General features: G+C 43.5%; 1 protein-coding gene across 3 annotated transcripts in view; it reads left to right on the top strand.

The window, feature by feature from the left end:
- Positions 1 to 25,528, top strand: part of AFAP1L1 (actin filament associated protein 1 like 1) — a 67,474-nt gene that overhangs the window by 36,859 nt on the left and 5,087 nt on the right. For all 3 annotated transcript variants that reach the window (XM_052643115.1, XM_052643116.1, XM_052643117.1), the window contains 11 exons: positions 11 to 109; positions 793 to 1,004; positions 2,877 to 3,056; positions 4,924 to 5,016; positions 7,048 to 7,129; positions 7,366 to 7,515; positions 8,574 to 8,785; positions 10,965 to 11,110; positions 11,769 to 11,841; positions 13,136 to 13,247; positions 23,051 to 23,215. In XM_052643115.1, coding sequence (XP_052499075.1) covers positions 11 to 109; positions 793 to 1,004; positions 2,877 to 3,056; positions 4,924 to 5,016; positions 7,048 to 7,129; positions 7,366 to 7,515; positions 8,574 to 8,785; positions 10,965 to 11,110; positions 11,769 to 11,841; positions 13,136 to 13,247; positions 23,051 to 23,215 — 1,524 coding nt within the window. The remainder of the gene's footprint in view (positions 1 to 10; positions 110 to 792; positions 1,005 to 2,876; positions 3,057 to 4,923; positions 5,017 to 7,047; positions 7,130 to 7,365; positions 7,516 to 8,573; positions 8,786 to 10,964; positions 11,111 to 11,768; positions 11,842 to 13,135; positions 13,248 to 23,050; positions 23,216 to 25,528) is intronic.

The raw sequence follows: 25,528 nt of genomic DNA on the forward strand, positions 1-25,528 counted from the left end.
AACCCCACAGATGGCTGCAGCCCAGCCCACTCGCTTATGGACGGCTACTATGAGGATGCAGACAGCAGCTACCCCGCCACCAGGATGAATGGGGAGCTGAAGAATTCTTGTAAGTACTAGGTGGACGTTCAGTCCAGTTCTGTCCTCAGGGAGAACAAACCTTGACCTGACCTTGGCATGCCCATACCCACTGCCCCCCTCAACTCCCTGGGGTCACTACAGAGGCCTCAAAGCCCTTTTTCTCAGTGATCCTGGGGTTCAGTGGGAGGACTGCTGAGCAGACTTAGGCGCCCCCAACGAAGCCCTTGCCCTGACTCTCGGTGACTGACCTTAAGCAAGTGATTTACTCTCCCTGAGCCTCCAGATTCCTCTGTATCAAACAGGGACTTGCTGAGGGCCATGAACATGACCTGAGACAACAGATGCAAAGATGATGGGTAAAGACAATAGCTGATGTTTACTGAGCCCTCAGTGAGTGCCAAACACTCAGCTAAACGTTCTGCATTTGTTGCTGCTCAAAATAGCCTAGTGAGGTAGGTATTATAATTTATTATGACCATTTCATTGATGAGGAAACTGAAGCTCTGAGAGGTAAAGTCACTGAGATCACAAAGCAAGTGGTAAATCTGAAAGACACGGGGCCCGTGTGGGAGCTTAGTCCTTACCAGGATCACACCTCACACCCACCCCTTGGGCCCCAGAGCAGGAATATCTGCAAAAGAGTAAGAAGGCCCACCTCCCCACACACCGGGTGACAGCACAGGGACAGGTCCTTTCCTGTGGCTCCTGCAGACAATGACTCTGACGCCATGAGCAGCTCCTACGAGTCGTACGATGAGGAGGAGGAGGAAGGGAAAGGGCCACAGCCCACACACCAGTGGCCCTCAGAGGAGGCCTCCATGCACCTGGTGAGGGACTGCAGGATATGTGCCTTCCTGCTGCGGAAAAAGCGCTTCGGGCAGTGGGCCAAGCAGTTGACCGTCATCAAGGAGGACCAGCTCCTGGTGAGTGGCCACAGACGACAGCCTCTTGGCCTCACGTGGACTTGCATGTGTGTGTCTGTGTGCGTGCAGGCATGCCTGCCTCTGTTCCTCTGGGTTTGCTTTGTGCACAGAGGCTCAAAGGACAGTTCTTCTGAGAACAGAGCTCTCCTACCCAAGCAGAACTTAAAAAAAAAAAAAAAATGTGAAGAACTGATCGACTTTACCAAGTTTTGTTTTCCGAAACATGATTTTTTTTATCTTAAAACAGTGTTTATCGTTTTTCACTAAATAAATGTATTTACTTATAAAGCTAGAAAAAAAAAAGAAAAATGATTTTTTAAAAAAATCCCATTGACCAAGAGCTAACCACTGTTAAGTTTTGATGCATAAACTTCCACCCTCATTTCCATACATCTGTCTTTTTCTGAAACTGAGCCCATGTAATACTTGTTATTATATAACTTGAAACTTTTTAATTTGTCATGTCTCATCACTATCATTTCATAAAAGAAATACACCTTTAATTCCAAAGTATAAGGATGGACATAATTTCTGGGGAAAAAATGACATCTCTTTACCTGTTAAGTCTTACTAAACATTTATCTGCTGAAACATGACCTTTTCTCACCTTGGAGCAATGAAAAGCTCATCCCAGGTCAGAATCAGGCCAAGAATCATGACATACTCCTTTCCACACATCATGCCTTCTTTTTCTTAACTTACTGCAATGGCTATGACCTCCAGTGGAGATTCTCTGGTGGCTCAGTGGTAAAGAATCCACCTGCCAATGCAGGAGATGCGCATTCAAACCCTGGGTCAGGAAGATCCCCTGAAGAAGGGAGTCGCAACCACTCCAGTATTCTTGCTTGGAGAATCCCATGGACAGAGGACCCGGCAGGCTATAGTCCGTGGGGTCGCAAAGAGTCGGACACAACTGAGTGACTAAACAAGAACAACAAAGGACCTCTAGGATGATATAAACAGAAGTGGTGAGAGTAGGCACATTTGTCTCAATCCAGATCTCAAAGGAAAGTTCAATAATTCACCATTAAGGCTGATGTTTGTTTGTGGGGTTTTTTTGTAGGTACTCCTTATTATCACATTAAGCAAGTTTCCCTCTAAGAGTTTGCTAAGAGTTTATGTTACAAATGAATACAGAATTTTATCAAATATTTTTTCTGCTTATATTGAAATATGTAGTTTTTCTCTTTTTTCTGGTCCTACAACAAATTACATGGTTAGTTTTTGAATGATAACCCACTCTTGCACTCTTAGAATACGTTTGATCTCTATGCAGTATGGTTTTTATTTGTCTGGATTCTTTTGTTTATAGTTTTTACAACTATGTTATGAGAGACATTAGCCTATGACTTTCCTTTTTTGTAATGTCATTGTCAGGTCCTGGTATCAAGGTAATGGTAGCCTCATAATAAGAACTGGGAAGTGAGAATCATTATTGATCAACTATGGACTTCCCAAGCCCAGCTGTAACTCCATCTCTGCTGTAACTCTCTCCCACATTCTTGCCTTGTAGCCCATTAATAGCAGAGAGCTGGCTTCCTCCCAAGACAGCCTGTTTCTTCCCTGGTTCTTTAGACTAGAATGGTCTTCCTGGTATTGTGCTAAAACCTGCCTCTTCCTAAATAAGTAGTTGTGACCCTTGAGACCGCTCAGTAGCCCTTGAGACCGCTCAGTAGCCCTTGAGATCTGGAGCTTTCCCAAAGATGCCCCTCCCAGGTATCTCGTCTCTGCAGTGAACAGGCACAGGCCCTGTCGTAATGCAGTGCCCACAGCTGGGAAGGATGGGAAGGTCTCTTTGGGGCAGGCTGAGTTTCAGTCTCCTCCCTCCACTCTCCATTCCAGGAGGCCCTAACCCCTTCTTTTCCTGTCCAGTGTTACAAAAGCTCCAAGGACCGGCAGCCGCATCTGAGGCTAGCGCTGGATGTCTGCAATGTCATCTATGTGCCCAAGGACAGCCGGCACAAGAGGCACGAGCTGCGCTTCTCCCAGGGGGCTACTGAAGTCCTGGTGCTGGCGCTGCAGAGCCGGGAGCAGGCCGAGGAGTGGCTGAAGGTACAGGGGGGCCTGTGCCCTTCACCCACCCTTCCACCCTCCCTCCCTCCCTCCTCCCTTCCTTCTTCTCTTCCCCAGGCCCAGCCCTCAGTGGGGTGGGCCCCTGTCACTGGAAGAACAGGCCTGGCTCAGAGGGTAAGTACCTTCCACATGGCTAGGGCTTTATGTGGAAATAGGCCTTGGATATCTCCAGGAGACAGACCTCAGCGTAGAGACCTATGTTCCTTCTAGCTATCTGAATCCCCTACCATGCCTACTGTGTGTCTATCCTACCTGCAATGTACATCTCCAGGAATAGAGAGCTGAAGACCTCCCACAGAAGAAGTTGATTTTATCATTAGACAGGCTAATCCTTTTTTTTTTAAATAAAGGAGAAATTCTTTATCTTAGGTGAAATGTGCATACTTATAAGATCCACCTATGACCCAGTTCCTGCATCTTACACAACAATTAGAGTTACCCTGTACTGAGCACTTACTTTGCACCATGCATTGTGGTAAGAGCTTTATACACATGACTTCATTTACTATTCACCATGGGACTAATATTGTTCCCATTTTATAGATGAGGAAGCTGAGGTGACCACCAGTGGTTCGGACCAGAATTGGAAGTGAATCCAATTCCAAGGAAAATCTAAGGAAATCTAGTCCAAAGGTGACAAGATGGCATAGTGATGACGAGGGAAGACTTTGGTGCTATACAGACCTTAAGTTCAAGTCCCGGACCTAGGCAGCATTTACTGACTATGTGATCTTCTGCAAAGGACTTCACTTCCCTGTGCCTCAGATTCTGCCTCTATAAAAAGGCTCTTGTAAGCATTCTAGAGAGCACCTGACATAGAGCCTGCCAGGCAGCAAGTCCTCAGTAACCGTCAGCAACTGCTGTCAGTGATGGTGAAGCCCAGGCCCTTGCAGCAGACCTCTCCTCCTCTGATCTTCCGAACAAAGAAACAAACCCCCCTTCCCTCCCTCCCTATCCTCTCTTCCTTCCTGTGATAACCAGCTCTCCCACTGGGATGTTTACAGTTTCTCATTACTGCCTTTGTCTCAGGAGGGGAAGGAAGAGAGACAACCTGCCTACTGGGTGGGGGTGGGGGGAGTGCTCTGTCCTAAGGCATGGTGGTTGGGTAAGAAAAAGCCCTAGACTTGGAGTCAAAGAGGCCTGCCTTGGTACCCCAGTTAGCGCAGACAGTAGGGCAGAGCCTCATCATCCTCATTTGTAATTTGGGGACCAAAGTACCCCACCCCACAAGGCTGCTGTAGGGATATACAAGGGGATAATCCAGGCAAAGCCACCTGACAGATGAGCAGCAGCGGTCTGTTACTATTTCATGATCAGGATGCTTGTGCTGCAGGGCCGCAGGTGAGAGCCTTGGAGTCTCAGTTTCCACATCTTTGAAATGGAGAGAATAATCCTGGCTGTTCTGCGGGTTGTTGTAAAGTTCCAACATGTCACAGAAGTGAGTTCCTCATGCCTGTGCAGGGCATGCACATGGCCCTTCACACCCGTCACCTCACTGGTCCTCACACCCCCAAGGAGGTAGCAGTGGACCAGTAGCATCCCTGTGTTACAGATGGGGAAATGAAATCCCAGAGCAGGGACATGGCTTTGCCAAGGCCATGCAACTAAGTAGTAATGGTGCCAGGTCTAGAAGCCAAGCCTCTCGGCTCCCAGCTCCTTACGTTTTCAATTCAAGGGACAGACACAGGAGAAAGCCTGTTCAGATCCTGATGTGCCCTACACATGGGGCAGGAGGCCATGCCAACCTGTCTCCCACCCAGTGATCCCAACCGCTCTGCTGGACCTCGTTCTTGCTTCTGTCCCCACAGCATCTCTCACCTGTTCACAGTGTGTATCCTCTCCACAGGTCATCCGAGAAGTTAGCAAAGCCGTCGGGGGCACCGAGGGGGCAGACGTGCCCAGATCCCCAGTCCTCCTGTGCAAGGTGGACCTGGACAAGGTACCTCTGTCTTCACAGGGCCCCTCTGGGACAGCCTGTGGGAGCTCAGCACAGGCTCTGTCCCAAGGGACGCGCAGGCTGCTGGTGAAGCCACATTGACCAGGCACTTAATAAACACTTACTGAATTCATGAATGCCCATGTCCAAGGTGCAGCACAAGCCAGAGAAGGGAGTGACTACCCTGCCAGCACAGGAAGAGGTCACATTTGAACCAAGCCATGAACACCAAATCGGAATCAGTCAGTCAGACAAGGAGTGTCCAGTGGGACATAAGTGAAGCAGTCATTTCATTCTGTCAGGCCACCGGCAAATACATGCTAAAGCCTATGTTTCACCAGGTGCTGTGGGTGATCATGGGACTCAGCCCCAAATCCTAAGGGAAGTTAAGACCCCCACATAAGGGTCTCACACGACATAATAAAGGCTAGCATTATAGAAAATGTGACTGTGGCCGGCACTGTCCTAAATGCTTTATGTGTGTGTGTACCTAACTTAATTTCTACAATTCTTTGATGAACTGCATTTTCAGAAAAAGAAGCCATGGCAAAAAGAAATTTGCCCAAAGTCACACATAATAAGAACAGAGCTAGCTGATCACACCCAGCCAGCTGACCAGTGGCTGAGTGTACAGCAGGAGGGTAGCTAAAATGTTTAGGTGGTGTTTCTGGAGAAGAGTGGGAGTGAGGACGTGTTACTGGTGGCTCTCTCTCTCCATAGACTCCTGTGACTGAGCTGTCACCGTCATTAAGTCAATTCCAAAGTGCACACAGTGTTTCTTTATATTTGCTGTCTAACTTGATGAAAAACTTCTGTACATCATCACAGAACAAATAGGAACCACAACTTCTGTTCCACAGTTTACAGAGGTGATTCTTTATACCTGACAATTCTGTCCCATTTCTGACAGTTGCCATTTTTCCAACTTTTGGAAACTTGGGAGAGTACACAGACTCTCTCATTTCCCCTGCCTTCTATTACTATGCTTATAGCAAAGCATCCCCGAGCCTGGTCTAGGGTATCTCCAGAAAAGGTTTAGGGGCCTCAGAACTCTGTAAGTTCACCTTTTTAAGTGGATGGGTATCACTGTAGTCTTGTCCTGAGTCTGGCTGGCACAGTTTAGCTTCTTAAAGTGGGATAGTCACATACCACACAGATGTTAGAAATGACAATTTCTAACAATTAGCCTCACAATTCACTTGTGCCAGTTCCCTGGTGCCTCACAGCAGCCCACTGACAGGAGGGTAATTCAAGTGAGAAGGCTTGGAGAGGTGAAAGGATTTTCCCCCATCCCCACAGCTGAGGAAAGACATCATTTCTTCCAAGGTCCATCTTGACTATTCTACACCACTCCTTAATAGGAATGAATGAATGACTGGTCCAGAGTTGGCATAATAAGTAAAAATACTGCTGGCTGACCACGAAGTTGTTACCATGGGGTGGGTGGGTGGTGTATGTGGTATCTTTGCCATTCTCTCATCCAAGCTAGAATTGTAATGGATTCCTCTCTCATCACCATTCACATTTACTGACCACTGAGTCCTGTTATGACTGTTTTGAAAATGCCAACTCATCTTTTTCCCCATCCTCACTGGTGCTTGGTTCACCCTCCTGTCAAGTTTCTTGTTGCCCAGGATGACATTCTTACTGCCCCTTGTGCTTCCAGTTTTGCCCCCTTCTTGTCCATCTCCCATGATGCAGCTGGGGGGTTACAAGACCAACTTCACTACTGTCCCACTTAAATACCTTCTTACCTCCCCATCACCTACCAGATATGGTCCAAACTCCCAGGACTCTAATCTCAGCCTATTATATTGAATTTCTCACTCCCCAAATAGACTGAATTCCTCACTTCCAAATAAACGGAAGACACAACCACCCTAAGTCATAGCTGTCCTCCTCATACCAGTATGACAGTTGCTGACAAATATTTCGTTAGCTAATCCTCATGTACAGGGGTCAAGAGGAGACTGAACCAAGAAAGGGAGACTTTGAGTGTGCCTCTGACAGGGGGCTGTCTGTGTTCCTCACCAGAGGCTGTCCCAAGAGAAGCAGACCTCAGATTCTGACAGCCTGGGCATGGGTGACAGCTGTTCCACTCTGGGCCGTGAACACGGTAGGAGCCTCTGGGGGCTCAGGTGGGAAAATGCTAGAGCTGGGAGGGGCCTTGCCATGAGCACACGCAGTGCAGATCAGGTCCCGACCATTCTGGAGACCTGGCTGATGTGACCTGGCCTATCCATACTGGGCCAGGCCTTGTGTGCTTGTTCAAAGGCTGGGGGGAAGGCTAGGGGCAGGTGATCTGGAACTTGGGGCTCCCTCCCCTCACCTAACCCATCTCCACGGCAACAGGCAAAGGGAAGAAGAGCAGCCTGTCAGAGCTGAAGGGTTCAATGAGCAGGGCTGCAGGCCGCAAGATCACCCGTATCATCAGCTTCTCTAAGAAGAAGGCACTGGCTGATGACCTGCAGGCGTCCTCTACTGAGGAGGTTCCGTGCTGTGGTGGGTACCATGCATGCAGAGAATTCAGACCCTGTTGATGAGGGATCCTGGGGCCAAGCCAGAAGACCCTCCAGCCCTAATCTACCTCATTCCTAAGGCAGAGGATAGAATCCTACTAGATGCCTAACCTCCACTCCATCAATAATCCATACCCATCCCCATGAGGGCCTGACACCTAACAGAAGGAAAAGTCAGCCAACTGTCCTATTTCTATGCTCGCTATGACATTAGTGCCGATCACTGCCCATCTCTGGGTCTCAGTTTCCTCTACTATGACAAGAGGAGAGTATCTTAACTTCCCAGTATATAATATACCAAGTGTTTAAGTTATGGTCCAGTCTTACAAGGATATTTCTTGAAAAAAAGTATATAAGGACTTTATTGTAAATGCATAAAATGCGAATTAAAAGTAGTTTGAAAGAAAAGAAACATTGTTCATCTAAACACATTGTTCCACGTACTGGAATCCAATTTTAAAAAAATCACGTGTTTTAGGTAAACAGTAATATTCTGCTGACCTGGAAAGAACATTATAAAAGCACATGGATATAAAGAAATATTTGTAAGTGGTTGAGGACACTGTTATGGTAAAAAACAAATTAAGACCTAAAACATTAAAGGGAATTCTAAAGTCATCAGCCTGCCCCTCACTTGTTTTTAGCTCTTCATCCTGGCTACACGGTTTTTGTTCCCACACGCTGCCACCAGGTGGCAGCATCAGCCATTGTTTTCTGTCCTTCGCAATTAGTTTTTGCTATTTTAGGAGGAAAGGCAGAAGAGTTGTGTCTTTCGTTCATTATATATAGTAGTTCTGTGCTTTTCATCAAGGTTGGTATGGTCTGAAGGCTGTGCAAGTATGTACAAATATGATTATCAATCCCCTGTTCACAGATAACAAACAAAGCTGAGGTCACAGGCCAGGAATGAGCTGACTCGGGACCCGGAAGGCCTTTCTCTCCAGCTAGAGTACAGGAATTGCCCAGGCCCTCTGTCCCTGCGCCCTGACTTGTGTCCCCCAGCACTGTCAGGAGGTCGCATCGCTGGTCTCTCCCTCCCAGGTTATCTGAACGTGCTGGTGAACCACGGATGGAAGGAGCGCTGGTGCCGCCTGAAGCGTAACACCTTGTATTTCCATAAGGACCGCACAGACCTGCGGACCCACGTGAACGCCATTGCCCTCCGCGGCTGTGAGGTGGCCCCAGGCTTTGGGCCCAGACACCCATTTGCCTTCAGGATCCTACACAACCGCCAGGAGGTCGCTATCTTGGAGGTGAGAAGAGAAAATAGCTTAGGGGTGGGAGCTAAGAGGAGCTCTGGCCTGGAGGTTGGCTTTTGTCCAGGGGACTTTATTGACATTACAGGGACTAAGGAAGAGGGAAAGAAAGCCAACTGTTGCCAAGTAGCCGGTTAAACTGTAGAACACCCACTTAAATGTGAATTTCAGATAAACGCTAACTAATTCTTTTTAGTACAAGTATATCCCATATTTGGGACACACCTATACTAATAAACTATTGTTTATCTGAAATTCAAACTTAAGAGAATTGTGCATTTTTATTTGTTAAATCTGGCAACCCTAGACCCAAGGTTTGTTTATTCTGCCTTATAAATATAGTCCCAAGCCTAAAAGGCATCTAGTCTAACTCTGATCTAATTTTGGAAACCTCTCTAAAACTTACTTCCTACCAGTGACTGTTCATCTCAATTAAACCACTGCTCCTCCCAGCAAGCAACTAAATTTTTACAAAGATTCTCTCCATATTGAGTTGAAATCTTAAAACTCTGTATAGGCAGCAACTACACCCGTTCGGCATATTTTTGTTTTTCCAGAACCCAGCCTGATATGCAGCAATCCTGGGCTGGACAGTATTGGGCTCAATAAGGGACAGTAAGGACTCAATTAACATCTGTTGGACAAATGGCTGAATGACAATGTGATTTCATTTCACCCACTCATTTTTCCTAACTACCCACCGACACCAGGCCTCCTCTCTGGGGTCATACAGAATACACTGAATCTCTTTACATGTCAATCCTTCAGCTATTTAGAAATTTAAAATATAACTGAAGGAAAACTTAAACAACTACCCCCTCATATTACAGATAAGGAAACTGAGGCCAGGGCAGTCACATGCTTCATCCAAAGCTCCACAGAGGATTAATGGCCTCTTGGTCTTTTTCCTACAACTAAGACCCAGCCTCTTGGTATTGTTTTCTTTGCCCAGTACCCACTGCCTCTCTCAGTTATTAAATGTAAGGAAATATTGACTCTGTAAGTCACTTCTACTTTCAGTAGCTTGAGATGGGTCTTTTATTTCTCTTCAGAAAGAGCTTTCCCTTTCTCTTCACAAAGAGCTTTCTGGCAAAAACTGTGCTTTTTAAATTCAAGTTTAGTTTTTGTGTGCTAACTTGATTTTATGATGATGCTCTTTAACATTTCTCTGAGAGTATTTATCAAGTTCAAAAAAAATAAGAATAGGAGCATCTTGAATGATGTCATTAGTAATTTAAACATGGGATTCTCCAGGCAAGAATACTGGAGTGGGTTGCCATTTCCTTCTCCAGGGGATATTCCCGACTCAGAGATCGAACCCAGGTCTCCCAATTTAAACATAATAGATTTCTATTTATATTAACTTATATTAATCTTATATCTTACACAAATATATTTAAAATTCTGCATCTCATATGTTATTAGATGTCCATAGAACATTTAGAAAAACTGGAAAAGAGATAAACATTCCTAAATTTCAAAAAGTAGAGTTGTTTTTTTGTGTGATTCAGTTATATATACACATATATTATTTTTGAAATTATTTTCCATTACAGGTTATTACAAGATATTGACTGTAGTTTACAGTAAATCTTTGTTGCTTGTTACATATCTATTTTTTAAAATTAGAAATCTAGCATTCTATTCATACTAAGTCAAACAAGTGGAATCAAACTCATAACTTTTTTAGTTAGGCAAAAATTCATATGTTTTCTAATATATATATTATATATTTTATGATAATGTTCTTTAAATGAAAACATGTGTTTAGTTGACCAGCAACTTCTTAGAGATTTTCCTGTATACAACAGTATATATAATTGGCATTTATGATACAAGAAAAAAATGTGGGTTATGTGATAAATAGCCTCCTCATTTAATAAAAAGCAAATATTTTTTAAAAAGTTCAGGGAACACCTAAATTTTGTTTTCATATGCAATCGGTCCAGAAGGCTCTGAGGATAATGAGTGAGGTTATATGTTTCAGAGAGGTAGCTGGCTTCTCTATTTGCTATCCAGAAAACTTGGGTTTCTGGATGAGTGTTCTAGTCTTGCTCCTCTTGGATCCCTAAGTCCAAACAGATACTATACGTATATGGGTTTGGCTGGAGTGAGTGGGTAGCCAGAGGCCCTGAATGTGCCACAGTGAACTCAGCTTGTACCTTCTCTCCCTCAGGCAAGCTGCTCAGAGGACATGGGCCGCTGGCTTGGGCTGCTGCTAGTGGAGATGGGCTCCAAAGTCACTCCCGAAGCACTGCACTATGACTATGTGGATGTGGAGACCCTAACCAGCATCGTCAGTGCAGGGCGCAACTCCTTCTTGTAAGGGCCAGTACCCCACAGCCCCCCAAACCTGCCTACAACCTTTCCTATCTCAGCTCCCTCTCAGAGGCGGAATGGGAGGGAAGGGAGGATGGGCTGAAAAAGACTGCTTCCTTGGGAAGTCAGAGTGGGTGCCTTCCTCTTCCATCAGGAGGAGTAAGCTGGTTAAAGGAGGAGGCTCAGGGTTGGGGATGCTGTGGGTGGAATGAGCCAGAAAGGAGAAGCTCTTTTGGACAATGGCCTGGGCTCTGCTCTCACGCCATAGAAACTTAGGGTCCCCGTACCCTTGAGCCTCTGGGCAGGCACAAGGCTCGTCTGCAGAGTTTGCATTATAAGTGCCAGCTTCGAGTTACGGCTCTATCACGACCAACAGCTTAGGCTGGTTGCTTGCCAGCCTGGATCCTCTGTTTTCTCACGTACAGAATGGAGGCGATGAATAACCTGCTTCCTGGATTGTGAGAATCCCATGCGTCCCTGCCTATAAGCTCTAAACACATCAGTGGTACAGTGCTGCCTGGCATGCTGCTATCACTGACTTTCTGACCTCCATTAAAAGCTGCTGCCAGAATCAAATAAGTGGACAGGAAAGCACTGTAAGCTGCATAAGTATCACTGTCACATCATCATCATCATCATCATCATCCCTTGTATCTTCTAGATACGCAAGATCCTGCCAGGATCAGTGGCCTGAGCCCCGAGTCTATGATGATGTTCCTTATGAAAAGATGCAGGTATGGTCCCTTGGGACTTTGGGGGACATGGCAAAGGCCACTTATTAGCTCTCCCTCTCTCCTTCCCTCACTATTCCTTTGCCTCAGAGAAATCATTTTTGTTTAACCAGCACCTGGAAGGAGGGGGAGAGGGGACCTTCTCGCCCCAGACTGTGGCTTGGGAGAATCTCTGGAACAGGAGGCTGGGCAGTGTGGAGGAAAGAGCCCCTCACCAGGAAGAAGAGAGGGCTCTGCAAGCTACAGAGCACTGCTCCAGTCTGAGCAGGCTTGGGCTTTCCACCCCTGTTACAGCTCTGTGAACCGATTCAGTAGTTGTCTCAGGTGGATGATAACTGAATAGCTGCCCCCACAGCCCTTTACCTGCTGGCATCCACAGTCTGGGCTTCAGTTCCCAGGACAATCTCCCTGTCTTGCTCACTAAACCAAGAAGATGCCAGCTTATTAACCTACACTAAGGCCTCTGTAGCCATCACATGACCCATCCTGCTCCACAATCTGCCCTGTGCCTCCTCCTGCCACGAGAGAGCAAGGGGACCACATTCTCACTAGACATTGTTTGGTGAGTCAGGCCTCACAGCTCATGGACAGGATAGAGGGAATCAAGGTGCCAAGGAAAGCAGATGTGTCTGCAGGCCAGGACCCCTGCCCTGGACAGTGCTGGATGACCTTCTGAGCTCTTACCTCTAGGTCCTGCAAGAACTAAATGAAATACTTTATGGAAAAAGCTTAGCACAGTACCTAAACACTGGAAGGTCTTACAATGAGGGTAAATAATACTGCTATTATCAATATTATTATTATATGACTATTATAGTCCACTCATGGTTTCTTGAGCTTTGATAAGATGTTGAGTGTTCTCACTACTCTTTCCTGTGAAAATGTATAGCCAGTCTATTAAGTTATGCCACTTCTATCACTGACTGATCTCAACTTTGACTCTTTTTAACTTAAGACTTTATTTTAGCAATTCATAAAATTTATACATCCAATTGATGTACTGACAAAAAAAATCTATGGTAAATCAAATATGGTCACCCAAAGTCTTTTGAGATGTCCTAATTTTCCACTCAGCAGAAATTCCAGTTTAGGGTTGCCTTTAGGAAGGTATGAGGATCAAGTAACATACTGCCATTGCAAGTGGTTTATAGACTGCTGAGGGCTGCACACAACTACAAGTGTAAGGCCAAGATCTCAGAGGTCAGGCAGCACTCAACCATCAAGTGCACATCTCCAAGCACCCACACTGAGGGCTCGGAGCCCACCCATGCTTTATCTTCTTCCATCTCCCACCTAGGACGAGGAGCCTGAGCGTCCCTCTGGAGCCCAGGTCAAGCGCCATGCCTCCACCTGCAGTGAGAAGTCCCATCGGGTGGACCCACAGGTCAAAGTCAAGCGCCACGCCTCCAGTAAGTTGTGTGTGCAAGAGAGGAAAGGAGGGGAATGTCCAGGACAGAGGCAGGGTGGGTTGGGGAGGGGGTCTCAAAATCAGATCCTCCCAGGGGTCATATGGTAAGTGAGTAAGGAGAGGTGTAAGAAAATACTCTATGAAAAATAACAGCACAAGCAGAGTGATAAAGGGCAGTGAGCAGAAGGCCTCAGAGGGAAAACAACAGGAGCGGGCTGGGGAGACTGAAGGAAACTGGAGTGCTCAGGCCCCAGCTCTAGGGGCAGCCAACACTCAGCTCCAGCCAAGGCCCCCAGGCAGCACTGCCAGCTCAGATTTGCCAATTATTCAAAACAAACCAGAAATCTACTTATTTCTTAATGTCAGCAACTATTTAAAAATTTTAGCACTACATAAAGCCACATATATAGAGAGAGTTCACCTCTGTGTCCCAGCTCAGGCTCTGCATAGCACTTCATAAAAGTTTGTTGAACTGCCTGATTGCCACACTGCAAAGTAATGACTAACTGTGTCAGAAAACTCTACGGTAAAAGGTCTCTTTGATTCCCAACATAAATCTCTCCTCCCGTATGATTTATCTCTATGAGCAAGCCAGCTTTCTGTAGGACAGCATGTCCCAAGAGTCTTCTGTTGCTTTTACTTTCTCCCTCCTGTACCTGAACAGAGTCAAGTTCTAGTCTTCGCTTTTTGAAGATTTATTTTTTAAAATACTTTTCTTTATGATAACTCCATATCATTGTTGTTTATTTGCTCAGTTGTATCTGACTCTTTGAACCCATGGACTGTAGCCCACCAGGCTCCTCTGTCCATGGGATTCTCCAGGCAAGAATACTAGAGTGGGTTGCCATTTCCTCCTCCAGGGGATCTTCCCCACCCAGGGATCAAACCCACTTGTCCTGTATTGGCAGGTGGGTTCTTTACCACTGAGCCACCAGGGAAGTCCACTTCATTAGCACAGATAATCTCTTCTAGAGTCAGGAGATTTGTATTCCATTCCTTACTTGGTCACTAAACTACTATGTAACTTTGGAAAAGTCCCTCCCCTCTCCAGAGTTTCCTCTCTGAACAATTAAAGGGTTGTTGTAACATTCCTTATAGACTTGTGGACACTAGAAATGCACAGCCTACGGAATACCCATTTCAAAATGGGAAACTGAATTGAAATAAGCATGTAAGATTGAAGAAATCACAAAATGTAACAAAAAAAAACTAGAACAAAGATTTTTTTAAAAATTCTTCAAATCAAATCTTATACTGAGGCTCAGTTTATAAGAAAGAGAAAAAGAAGAGCTGCTTTGCCTGGAGTCCACAGACCTGCTTGGCTTTCCCTTTACTCCATACAGTAGCCTGTTACCCATCACTGTGAAATCATACAGCTCCTCGAAGACAGCTGGAAACCATGGATCTAGTCCAACAATGTTTTTCAGATGAAGAAATAAGAACATAAGAGAAGGGTTTTACCCAAGATCATGTATTAATTACCTATTGCTACATAATAAATTACCCAAAATTTCCCAGCTCAAAACATAAGTGTGTGTTATGTCAGTGTCTGTGGGTCAGGAATCCCAAGACAGCTTAGACAGGTAGCTCTGGCTTAGGGTCTCTCATGAGGTCACAGTCAAGAAGTCAGCTGGTCATCTGAAATCATCTGATAGCTTGACATGCTAGAGAATCGGCTCCCAAGGTGGTTCATGTGCATGCCTGGCAAGTCTGTGCTGGCTTTTGGAAGGAGGCCTCAGTTCCTTGCCATGGGGACCTCACCACTGGGCTGCTTGTCCTCATGACAAGACAAGTCATGTGCTGGCTTCCCCGACAGCACATGACCCAGGAAGGAGGAACAGAGTAGAAGCTGCGTTGTTTTCATGAACTGGCTTTTGTGATCATTTCTGCCACATCCTAATGGTTACACAGGTCAGCCCTATCTATAGTGGAAGGGGACGGCAAAAGGACACAAACACAAGAACACAAAAATCATGGGAACTGAGGGGACTACTGAGGAAATGGTGGCATTAGAAGCTCCACAGAGCTGTTTCCCAGAAAACAACCATAACCAGTGAGGACTGCTAAATCAGTCATCTAAGTCTCCAGAAACTTTCCTAAGGGTGTATGGCAAGTGAAGATTTACTCTAGATAATTTACTAAATCTCAGTTAAGAGACTTTGTGACATCTGAGCCACAACCCATTCCTTTACCTCTTTACCAACTCAGTGAGGCAGAATCTCTACTCTAGGCAGCTGTGGACAAGAAAACAGGGCTCTCTCTCCTCTCACACCCAGTCAAGAGTAGCAGTATCTCCCCAGTAAGATCAAGTCACCAGCATTTATCACCACCAATTATGTATTACAGACATTAAATCACCAATTATGTATTACAGACATTAAATTAAATGGGTGAGTGCAGCCCACAAGTAGGGTGCTCCCAGACTCCACTCATAGGGCAAATGTTGTACTCAAGGTTGGGCAGGCCAAGGATATGGGGGCCCTGAATGCCCTCACCCCAGATCACTCATAAGGCAGGGCTTCCACCCTAGGAGAGGCAAGTTTAGAAGATCAGAAATAACAGTCCCCACCCAGCACCCAGTTCACAAAACAAAGATGTCACTCTAAGAGAAACAGGCCATTGTTCAGAACAGTGACTCTGAGACTTTTGCCCAGGGTAAAAAGAAAGGCAAGTCATAAAAACACTGAACTCCAGGGACTTGCTTGGTGGTTTAATGGTTGAGAATCTGCCTGCCATTGCAAGGGAAATGGGTTGAATCCCTGGTCTGGAAGATCCCACATGCAGCGAGGCAACTAGGCCCACGTTCCACAACTACTGAGGCCCATGCACCCCAGAGCCTGTGCACCACAATGAGAAGCCACCGCAGTGAGCTCATGCACCACAAGAGAACAGACCCCACTTGCTGCAACTAGAGGAAGCCCACACACAGCAACAAAGACCCAGCACAGCCATAAAGAAATTAATTAACTTAAAAAAAACCCACTTAACTCCAAAGCTCTCCTTCAAAAGAATTGACTTTAGTGGGAATAGAATGTGGAGCAAATGTTGATACAGAGCATTATCAAAAACAATAGAACAATCAGCTGACAATTAGTGGAACCTAACAGCAACTTAGCAGCAGCAGCAACAGCTGGATATGATACCAAGAGTCAGGCAGTGTAACAGAGAGATCAGGAAGAAAGTCCTGCTAAGATGACTGTCCTCCAAGGTGACCATATATGCCTAAGGCTGCACCCTCTGTGGATCAACATCAGAGGCCACCATCACCCTGATACCAAAACCAGAGAAAGATACCACAAAAAAGAAAACTATATAGGCCAGTATTACTGATGAACATAGACACAAAAATTCTCAACAAGATACTAGCAAACCAAACCCAATAATACATTAAAACGATCACACACTATGATTAAGAGGGATTTATCCCAGGGATGCAAGGATTCTTCAATATCCACAAATCAATCAGTGTGGTACACCATATTACCACACTGAAGGATAAAAACCATGTGATTATCTCAATAGATGCAGAGAAAGCTTTTGACACAATTCAACACTGATTTATGATAAAAACTCTCCAGAAAGTGGGCATAAATGGAATTTACCTCAAGATAATAAAGGCTATATATGACAAATTCACAGCTAAAATCATTCTCAGTGGTGAAAAGCTATAAGCATTCCCTCTAAGATCAGAAACAATGCAAGAATGTCCACTGTCATCACTTTTATTCAACATAGTTGTGAAGTCCTAGCCATGGCAATCAGAGAAGAAAAAGGAATGAAAAGGAATTCAAATTGGAAAGCAAGAAGTAAAATTGTCACTGTTTGCAGATGACGTGATACTACACATAGAAAATCCTAAAGATGCTACCAGAAAACTACTAGAGTTTAACAATGAATTTGGTAAAGTTGCAGGATACAAAATTAATACACAGAAATCTCTTTCCTTCCTTTACACTAACAATGAAAGATCAGAAAGAGAAATTAAGGAAACAATCCCATTTACTATTGCATCAAAAAGAATGAAATACCTAGGAATAAAAGGCTACCTAAGGAGACAAAAGACCATACTCTGAAACTATAAAACAATGATGAAAAAGTCAAAGATGACATAAACAGATGGAAAGATATATACCATATTCTTGGAAGAATCAATATTATCAAAATGACTATACTGTGCAGGGCAGTCTACAACTGCCTAGGAATTGTAGGCATTCAGGAATGCCTGAACAGGAATTCAGTGCAATTCCTATCAAATTACCAAGAGCATTTTTTACATAAATAGAACCAAAAAATTTTTAACTTGTTTGGAAACCCTAAAGACCCTGAATAGCCTAAGCAATCCTGAGAAGAAAAACACAGCTGGAGGAATCAGGCTCCCTGACGTCAGACTATACTACAAAGCTATAGTAATCAAAACAATATGGTACTGGCAGAGGAACAGAAATATAGATCAATGCAACAAGGATAGAAAGCCCAGAAATAAATCCATACACCCATGGTCAATTAGTCTGTAACAAAAGAGGCAAGAATATACAATGGAGCAAAGAATCTCTTCAATAAGTGGTGCTGGGGAACCTGAACAGCTACATGTAAAAGAATATAATTAGAATATTCACTTATACCATACTCAAAAATAAATTCAAAATGAATCAAAGACCCAAATGTGAGGCTGGACACTATAAAACTCCTAGAGAAAAACATAGGCAGAACACTCTTTGACATAAATCACAGCAATATCTTTTTGAAGATTATATTATCCCCTAGAGTAATGAAAATTAAAAAACAAAACAAAACAGGATCCAATTAAACTTAAAAGCTTCTGCACAGCAAAGGAAACTATAAACGAAACAAAAAGACAACCCATAGAATGAATGGGCAAAAATATCTGCAAACAAAGCAACTTACAAGGGATTAATCTCCAAAATATACAAACAGTTCACACAGCATTACATTTAAAAAAAAATGCAATCAAAAGACAGTAGATGATCTAAATAGTTCTCCAAAGAAGACATACAGGTGGCCAAAAAGCATATAAAAACATGCTCAACATCATAGTATATGAGAAATGCAAATCAAAATATCATCAAAAAGTCTATAAATAATAAATGCTGAAGAGGGTGTGGAGAAAAAGGAGCCCACCTACACTGTTGGTGGGAATGTAAATTAGTACGACCACCATGGAGAACAGTATGGAGGCTCCTTAAAAACCTACAAATAGAACTACCGTACGATCCAGCAATCCCACTCCTGGGCATATATCCAGAAAAAAACAATTCAAAAAGATATTTGGACCCCATTGAATTTTTAAAAGATACATGGACCCCAGAGTTCACTGCAGCGCTATTTACAATAGCTAGAGACATGGAAGCAATCTAAATATCCATCAACAGAGGAATGGATAAAAAGATGTGGCACATAAATACAATGGAATACTACTCAGCCATAAAAAAGAACAAAATAAGGCCATCTGCAGCAATATGGATGGACCTAGAGATTATCACAGTAAGTAAGACAGAGAAAGACAAACATAGTATCACTCATACGTGGAATCTGTTTCTTTAAACGAACTTATTTGCAAACCAGAAACAGACTTACATATATCAAAAAAAATTTATGGCAATCAAAGGGTAAATATGGGGGGGAAGGATAAATCAGGAGCTTGAGATTAACATACACACACAGCTATATAGAAGATAGAAAACCAACAAAGCCCTGCCTGCTGTATAGCACAAGGAACTCTACTCAATACTCTGTGATAACTATATGAGAAAAGAATCTGATAAAAAATGAAAATATGGATATGTATAATTAATCACTTTGTTGTACAACTGAAGCACAATATTTTAAATCAACTATATGTCAGTAAAAATTTTTTAAAAACAGACAAAAAGAGTGGATAAAGATGTGACATACATATATACAATGAAATATTGCTCAGCCATTAAAAAGAGTGAAGTCCTGCCCTTTGCAACAACACAGATGGCCTTAAACAGTATCATGCTAAGTGAAATGCATCAGACAGAGAAAGGCAAATACATATAATTTCACTAATACATGAAATCTGAAAAAAACAAGCAAACGTAACATAGAAACAAAGGCACAGATACAGAGAACAATAGGAAGTTGCCAGAGGGGAGGGGGCCGCGGGAGAAGAGCAGTGAAGGAGATTAAGAGGTACAGATTTCCTGTTATAAAATAAATGAGCCATGGGTATGAAATGTGCTGTTCAGGGAATATAGTCGACAACTGCATGATAACTTTGTATGGTGACAGCTGGTAACTAGACTTATCATGGTGATCATTTTAAAATGTATAGAAATATCAAATCACTATGTTATATACCAGGAACTAATATATAATACTGTAGGTTCCATGCATTAATAGTTCAAAAACAAACAAGCTTATAGAAAAAGGGGTCAGATTTGTGGCTACCAGTGGCAGGGAGTATGGGGAGGAGAACTGGATGAGGACAGTCAAAAGGTATAAACTTCCAGTTCTAAGATAAATACTAGAGATGTAATGTACAACATGATGAATATAATTAACACCATTCTATGCTACATATGAAAGAGAAAAGAGTAAATGCTAAGAGTTCTCATCACAAGCAAAAACATTTTTTTCTATTTCTTTAAATTTGTATCTACACAAGATAATGGCTGTTCACTAAACTAGTTGTGGTAATCATTTCATGATTTATATAGGTCAAATCATTTATGCAGTATACTTTAAACTTACACAGTGTGCTGTGCTTAGTCACTCAGTCATGTCTGACTCTTTGAGACCCCATGGACAGTAGCCCACCAGGTTCCTCTGTCCATGCAGATTCTCCAGGCAAGAATACTGGAGTGGGTTGCCATGCCCTCCTCCAAGGGATCTTCCCAACCCAGGGATGGAACCCAGGTCTCCCGCATTGCAACCGGATTCTTTACCATCTGAGCCACCAAGGAAGCCGATACTTTAAACTTACACAGCGCTATGTGAATTATCTCAATAAAACTGGGAGAAAACAAAGTCTGAGAAATGTCACAGCCAAGAACCTAAGGAGACATGATGACTAAATGTAATGTGGTAGCTCTGCAACAGAAAAGGACATTGGATAAATTCTAAGTAAATCTAATGAAGTATGAGCTTCAGTTGGTTTAAAAAAAAAAAAAGCAAGTAAGATGACATTGTTCTATCAAATGGCTCAACAGTACATTTGAACTGGCAAAAGAATCAGTAAACCTCATGATAAATCAATAGAGATTATGCATTTAAAATAACAGAAAAATGAACAAAGAAAAATAAACAGAGCCTCAGAGAAATGTGAGACATACCATTAAGAGTACTAACATATACATAAAGGAAGTATTAGAAGGAGAGCAGAAAAAGAGGAGCATAAGAAATGTTAGAAGAAATAATAGCTGAAAAGTTGCCAAATTTATTGAAATCATTAATGTGCCAGATAGGAAATTCAGTGAAGTTCTAATAGGATAAAGGCAAAGAGATCCACAAAAGACACATCACACTTCCTGGAGGTCTTCCATGGAGGTCCAGTGAATAAGAATCCTCCTGCTAATGCAGGGGACACGGATTCAATCCAACGCCTGGCCCAGGAAGATTCCACATGCCGTGCAGTAATTAAGCTCATGCACCACCACTACTGAGCACTTGCGCTGCAAGTACTGAAGCCTGCCATGCACCTAGAGCCTGTGCTGCGCAACAAGAGAAGCCACTGCAATGAGAAGCCCATGCATTGCAAAGAGGAGTAGCCCTGCTCACTACAGCCAGAGGCACGCAGCAATAAATAAACAATTTTCTAAAGACACATCATGCTAAAATGCGAAAGCCAAAAGCAAGGAGAAAATCTTGAAAGTAGAAAAGAAAAGCAACTCATCACTTACAGAGGATATGAAAATCTAGTTTGCTTCTTTAACACTCAAGCATTACAGGGTTGGGTGTGAGGTAAGCCGCTCTCCGCGGTGCTGACACAGCAAGGTGGATAGGAATGGTGGCTCCCAAAGGTGAGTCTTCTTGCTGGTTTGGTCCATAAGGAAGTTTTCACTCATCTGCAATGAAATGAGAAAAATAAGCACAGTGCATGAAGTTTTTCATAAAGTTAATTCTACTCAGTATAAATGACTGTTCTACATTTGTGTCCAACTCCTGATGTTAAAATATTATTCTGCTAAACAGTGGGAATAGTAATAATATTGGTAGTTTTAAGGTCTTTATATTGTCAACAATATAATGCTGACAGTCCTTTGTTGGTATCCTATTTTTTCTGTGAATATTTTTTTACGTTTTTTTAAATTGAAGTATAGTTGATTTACAATGTGTACAGCAAAGTGAATCAGGATATGCCTATTTATGTTTTATTACCAGTTTATAAAATCCAAAAGTCTGAAACCCAGCTCCTCTGGGATGCTACTGTATAGCTGGGAAGTACAGGGAGCCATGCGCCCTCTTCTCAGCCCTCCATGCTTTATTTATAATGAGGTTTGAATTGTAGAGTAGTTAAAGCAGGAACTGATTTTTAAATAGGCCATGGGTGACCACTGCAATCCCTATAGAGCTGCAGAGACAAGACCCCCCAATTACCAGCAAACTGTGGGAATTGCTCCACACCCACTTACAAAGGACTGTGTGTGACTGACTGTAGCATAAAAAAATTAAAACTTTCACTAAAAGGTTAGACTATGGCCTTGCTCGAGCTCGGCAGTATTTCATAGCATGAATCCTTGAGTTAGATAGACATGAGTTCAAACCTGGGTTCTCCCATCGTTAGCAGTGAGACCTAACCTCTTGTGCCTCAGTTTTCCCAACAATAAAGCAGAGCAAATAACAGTAACTTTGTGAGGATTAAATAGAAATGCAGATAAATTACCTAGTATATAGTAAGCGGTCAATAAATTTTTGCCATAATAATTTGTTGTTATTGCCCACCATAGTGTAAAGCTTATAGTAGAACACTAGGTCTCTATTCCCCCCTCCCCCCAGCCTTTTCTCAATAATAAAACAGGCAATGCCTGACTTTAACCCCAGGTCTCAATTCTCTGTAGATCTGTGTTACATGTAGCTGTCTATCCTATATGCACTGAAAGTTAACTGTAAAAATGCCCTTTTAAAACAAAAGTGTGTATACATCACAAAATCTATTTTAAATTGTTATCTAACATTTACTAAGCTCTATTTGCCAGGTACTATTTACCAAGCACTTTTCGTGAATTATCTCTTTAAAACCTTATCACAATGCCCAGAGGTAAACCTGATTGATATCCATATTGACAAATGAGGAAACTAAAGTTAGGGGAAGGCACAAAAACACCACATTCACTTCGTCTGATGACACACAACCAGTAATGGGCAAAAGAAGACACGGACCTTCAACTGTCTGGTTCTAAAGCCCTTGTGGGGCTTTCCCTGGTGGCTCAGTGGTAAAGAATTTGCCTGCCAGTGCAGGAGATGCAGGTTCAACGCTGGGTCAGGAAGATCCCCAAGAGAAGGAAGTGGCAACCCGCTCCAGCACTCTTGCCTGGGAAATCCCATGGACAGAGGAGCTTGGCGGGCTACAGGCCATGGGGTCACAAGAGTTGGACATAACCTAGCTACCTAACAACAACAAAGCCCTTCCTCCTCACCCCTGTGCACTACTGCCTCCCTCTGGCTCCTAGTTTCCTCTCCTTCCCTCTAAATAGGTCTAGGGGTACGGACCTAAATATTCCCATTTTATGGACAGATTGGGGCTGAGAGAGAAGCTAACACCACCCAAGTACTCTCACCAGAGCTCAGAATTGAGGACCTTTTCCTGCCTCATCTCTACAGGTGCCCATCAGTATAAGTACGGTAAGAATCGAGCTGAGGAGGATGCCAGGAGGTACCTGGTAGAAAAAGAGAAGCTGGAGAAAGAGAAAGAGACAATCCGGACAGAGCTGACGGCGCTGCGGCAGGAAAAGAGGGAACTAAAGGAAGCTATTCGGAACAACCCAGGTATCTATGGGGTGTGGCCCTGAGCACATGAGGGGCTCACACTTGAGCCTTGACACCTCTCCTAGTACTCACCACCTGGCTTCTTACCAGGAACAGGGAGGCTTCTCCTCCCCTTTCTATGCCTCCTCACCACCACCATCATAACCATCTCTCCTGACTAATGAAAGTGCCACTGATTGAGTAACTGTTTTTAGAGTGAGGGGATGAAAAAGTAACACAAATGTATATACTTAATGTGGTAAAGTGAGATCTGATCTTAGAAATTTTAAAACATGAAAAACAGAGTGTGCTTTAGAATCAAGGAAGAGATATCATTTTGAACCTCACATTAACTCATTATTCACAGCTATGTACTAAGGACCCAAATGTGTGAAATATTGGTCCAGGTGCTGAGAATAATGGACAGTGACACTTCACCAGTATTCCCTTCTGAAATCCAGGACCATGACCTCTGCAGACCCTGTATACCCTGGGCTCCTCTGCACCCCGCTTTCGGCCATTTTTCTGTTGAATTCTCTCTATAGCTGCAGTTCAGCACACTTTCAGACTGAGGTTTCTGAACATGCTGCAGGGAACTGGAGGTCCTATCCTTATATAAAATATGTCCAAGGTCACATAGCCCCATGAGAATCTGATGGAACCTATAGATCCTTTCCTAAGGGAGAAAACCCCCACAAATCACAATGTTGCAAATAATTTCAGGAGCTCAAGTGCACCCAGAGCCACAGATTGCCTAGGAATTCACAAACCTCAGACTGAGAACTTCTGGCTTAATGACTTGTTCTATGTGGCTAGGAACCAGAATCAATGGGAAGGAGACACATGAAGACAGTTTGGTTTCAATATAAAGAACTTTCTAAGAGTCAGAACTAGGGTTTGAAGCAGGTTGACTTGACTGTCCAACTTGTCCTGCTCAATTGTTTTCTATAGCATATAACTTTTAAATAGATTACTTATTGTATTTATATTGTTCTCTCTCTCACATACATACATATACATATAAACACACAATTATAGTTCAATAAGGGCAAAGATCTTTCCCTGTTTTGTTCACTAATATATCTCAAGGGCATAAAACACTGCCTGGTACCTAACAAGCACTCAATATTCACTGAATGAATGAATGAATGAATAAAAAGAATCACGATTACCAGAAAACCCTCCAGTGCAACCTCTTTCAGGGCAAACAATGGAACTAATTTTTAAACCTATTAAGATCCAAAACAGCTCCTGACACAAACGAAGTCCTAACACAGATTTGTTGGCTTAAACTGAATAAACAGCAAAATCCTAGCAAGGTCTTGTGATCAGTGTAAAGCCCTGTGTTGATTCTTGGTTACAAGTAAGAAATCTCACCAGCTTAGAAATGAAAAGAAAAACTTAAGTGATCAGGTATAGCAAAGTCCAGGGACTTAAATGATGTCACCAGGAAGCATATTTCTCTAATTCTTGCTTCTGCCTTTCCCTACTTTGGTTTCATTCTCTGTCCCTCATGGTGGTATAAAGGCTTCATAACTCTAGCCCTCACACAGTCCAAGCAGCCACTCCAGAAGAAAGGCTTCTCTTCCCAATGGGCCCCATAAGCACCTTCAGTTCAGTTCAGTCGCTCAGTCGTGTCCGACTCTTTGTGACCCCATGAATCGCAGCACCCCAGGCCTCCCTGTCCATCACCAACTCCCGGAGTTCACTCAGACTCATGTCCATCGAGTCAGTGATGCCATCCAGCCATCTCATCCTCTGTCGTCCCCTTCTCCTCCTGCCCTCAATCCCTCCCAGCATCAGAGTCTTTTCCAATGAGTCAACTCTTCGCATGAAGTGGCCAAAGTACTGGAATTTCAGCTTCACCATCATTCCTTCCAAAGAACACCCAGGGCTGATCTCTTTCAGAATGGACTGGTTGGATCTCCTTGCAGTCCAAGGGACTCTCAAGAGTCTTCTCCAACACACAGTTCAAAAGCATCAATTCTTCGGTGCTCAGCTTTCTTCACAGTCCAACTCTCACATCCATTCTTGACCACAGGAAAAACCATAGCCTTGACTAGGCAGACCTTAGTCGGCAAAGTAATGTCTCTGCTTTTGAATATACTATCTAGGTTGGTCATAACTTTTCTTCCAAGGAGTAGGCGTCTTTTAATTTCATGGCTGCAATCACCATCTGCAGTGATTTTGGAGCCCCCCTCAAAATAAAGTCTGACACTGTTTCCACTGTTTCCCCATCTATTTCCCACGAAGTGATGGGACCGGATGCCACGATCTTCGTTTTCTGAATGTTGAGCTTTAGGCCAACTTTTTCACTCTCCACTTTCACTTTCA

This window comes from Budorcas taxicolor, chromosome 7, assembly GCF_023091745.1.
Source record: "Budorcas taxicolor isolate Tak-1 chromosome 7, Takin1.1, whole genome shotgun sequence".
Taxonomy (NCBI): Eukaryota; Metazoa; Chordata; class Mammalia; order Artiodactyla; family Bovidae; genus Budorcas; species Budorcas taxicolor.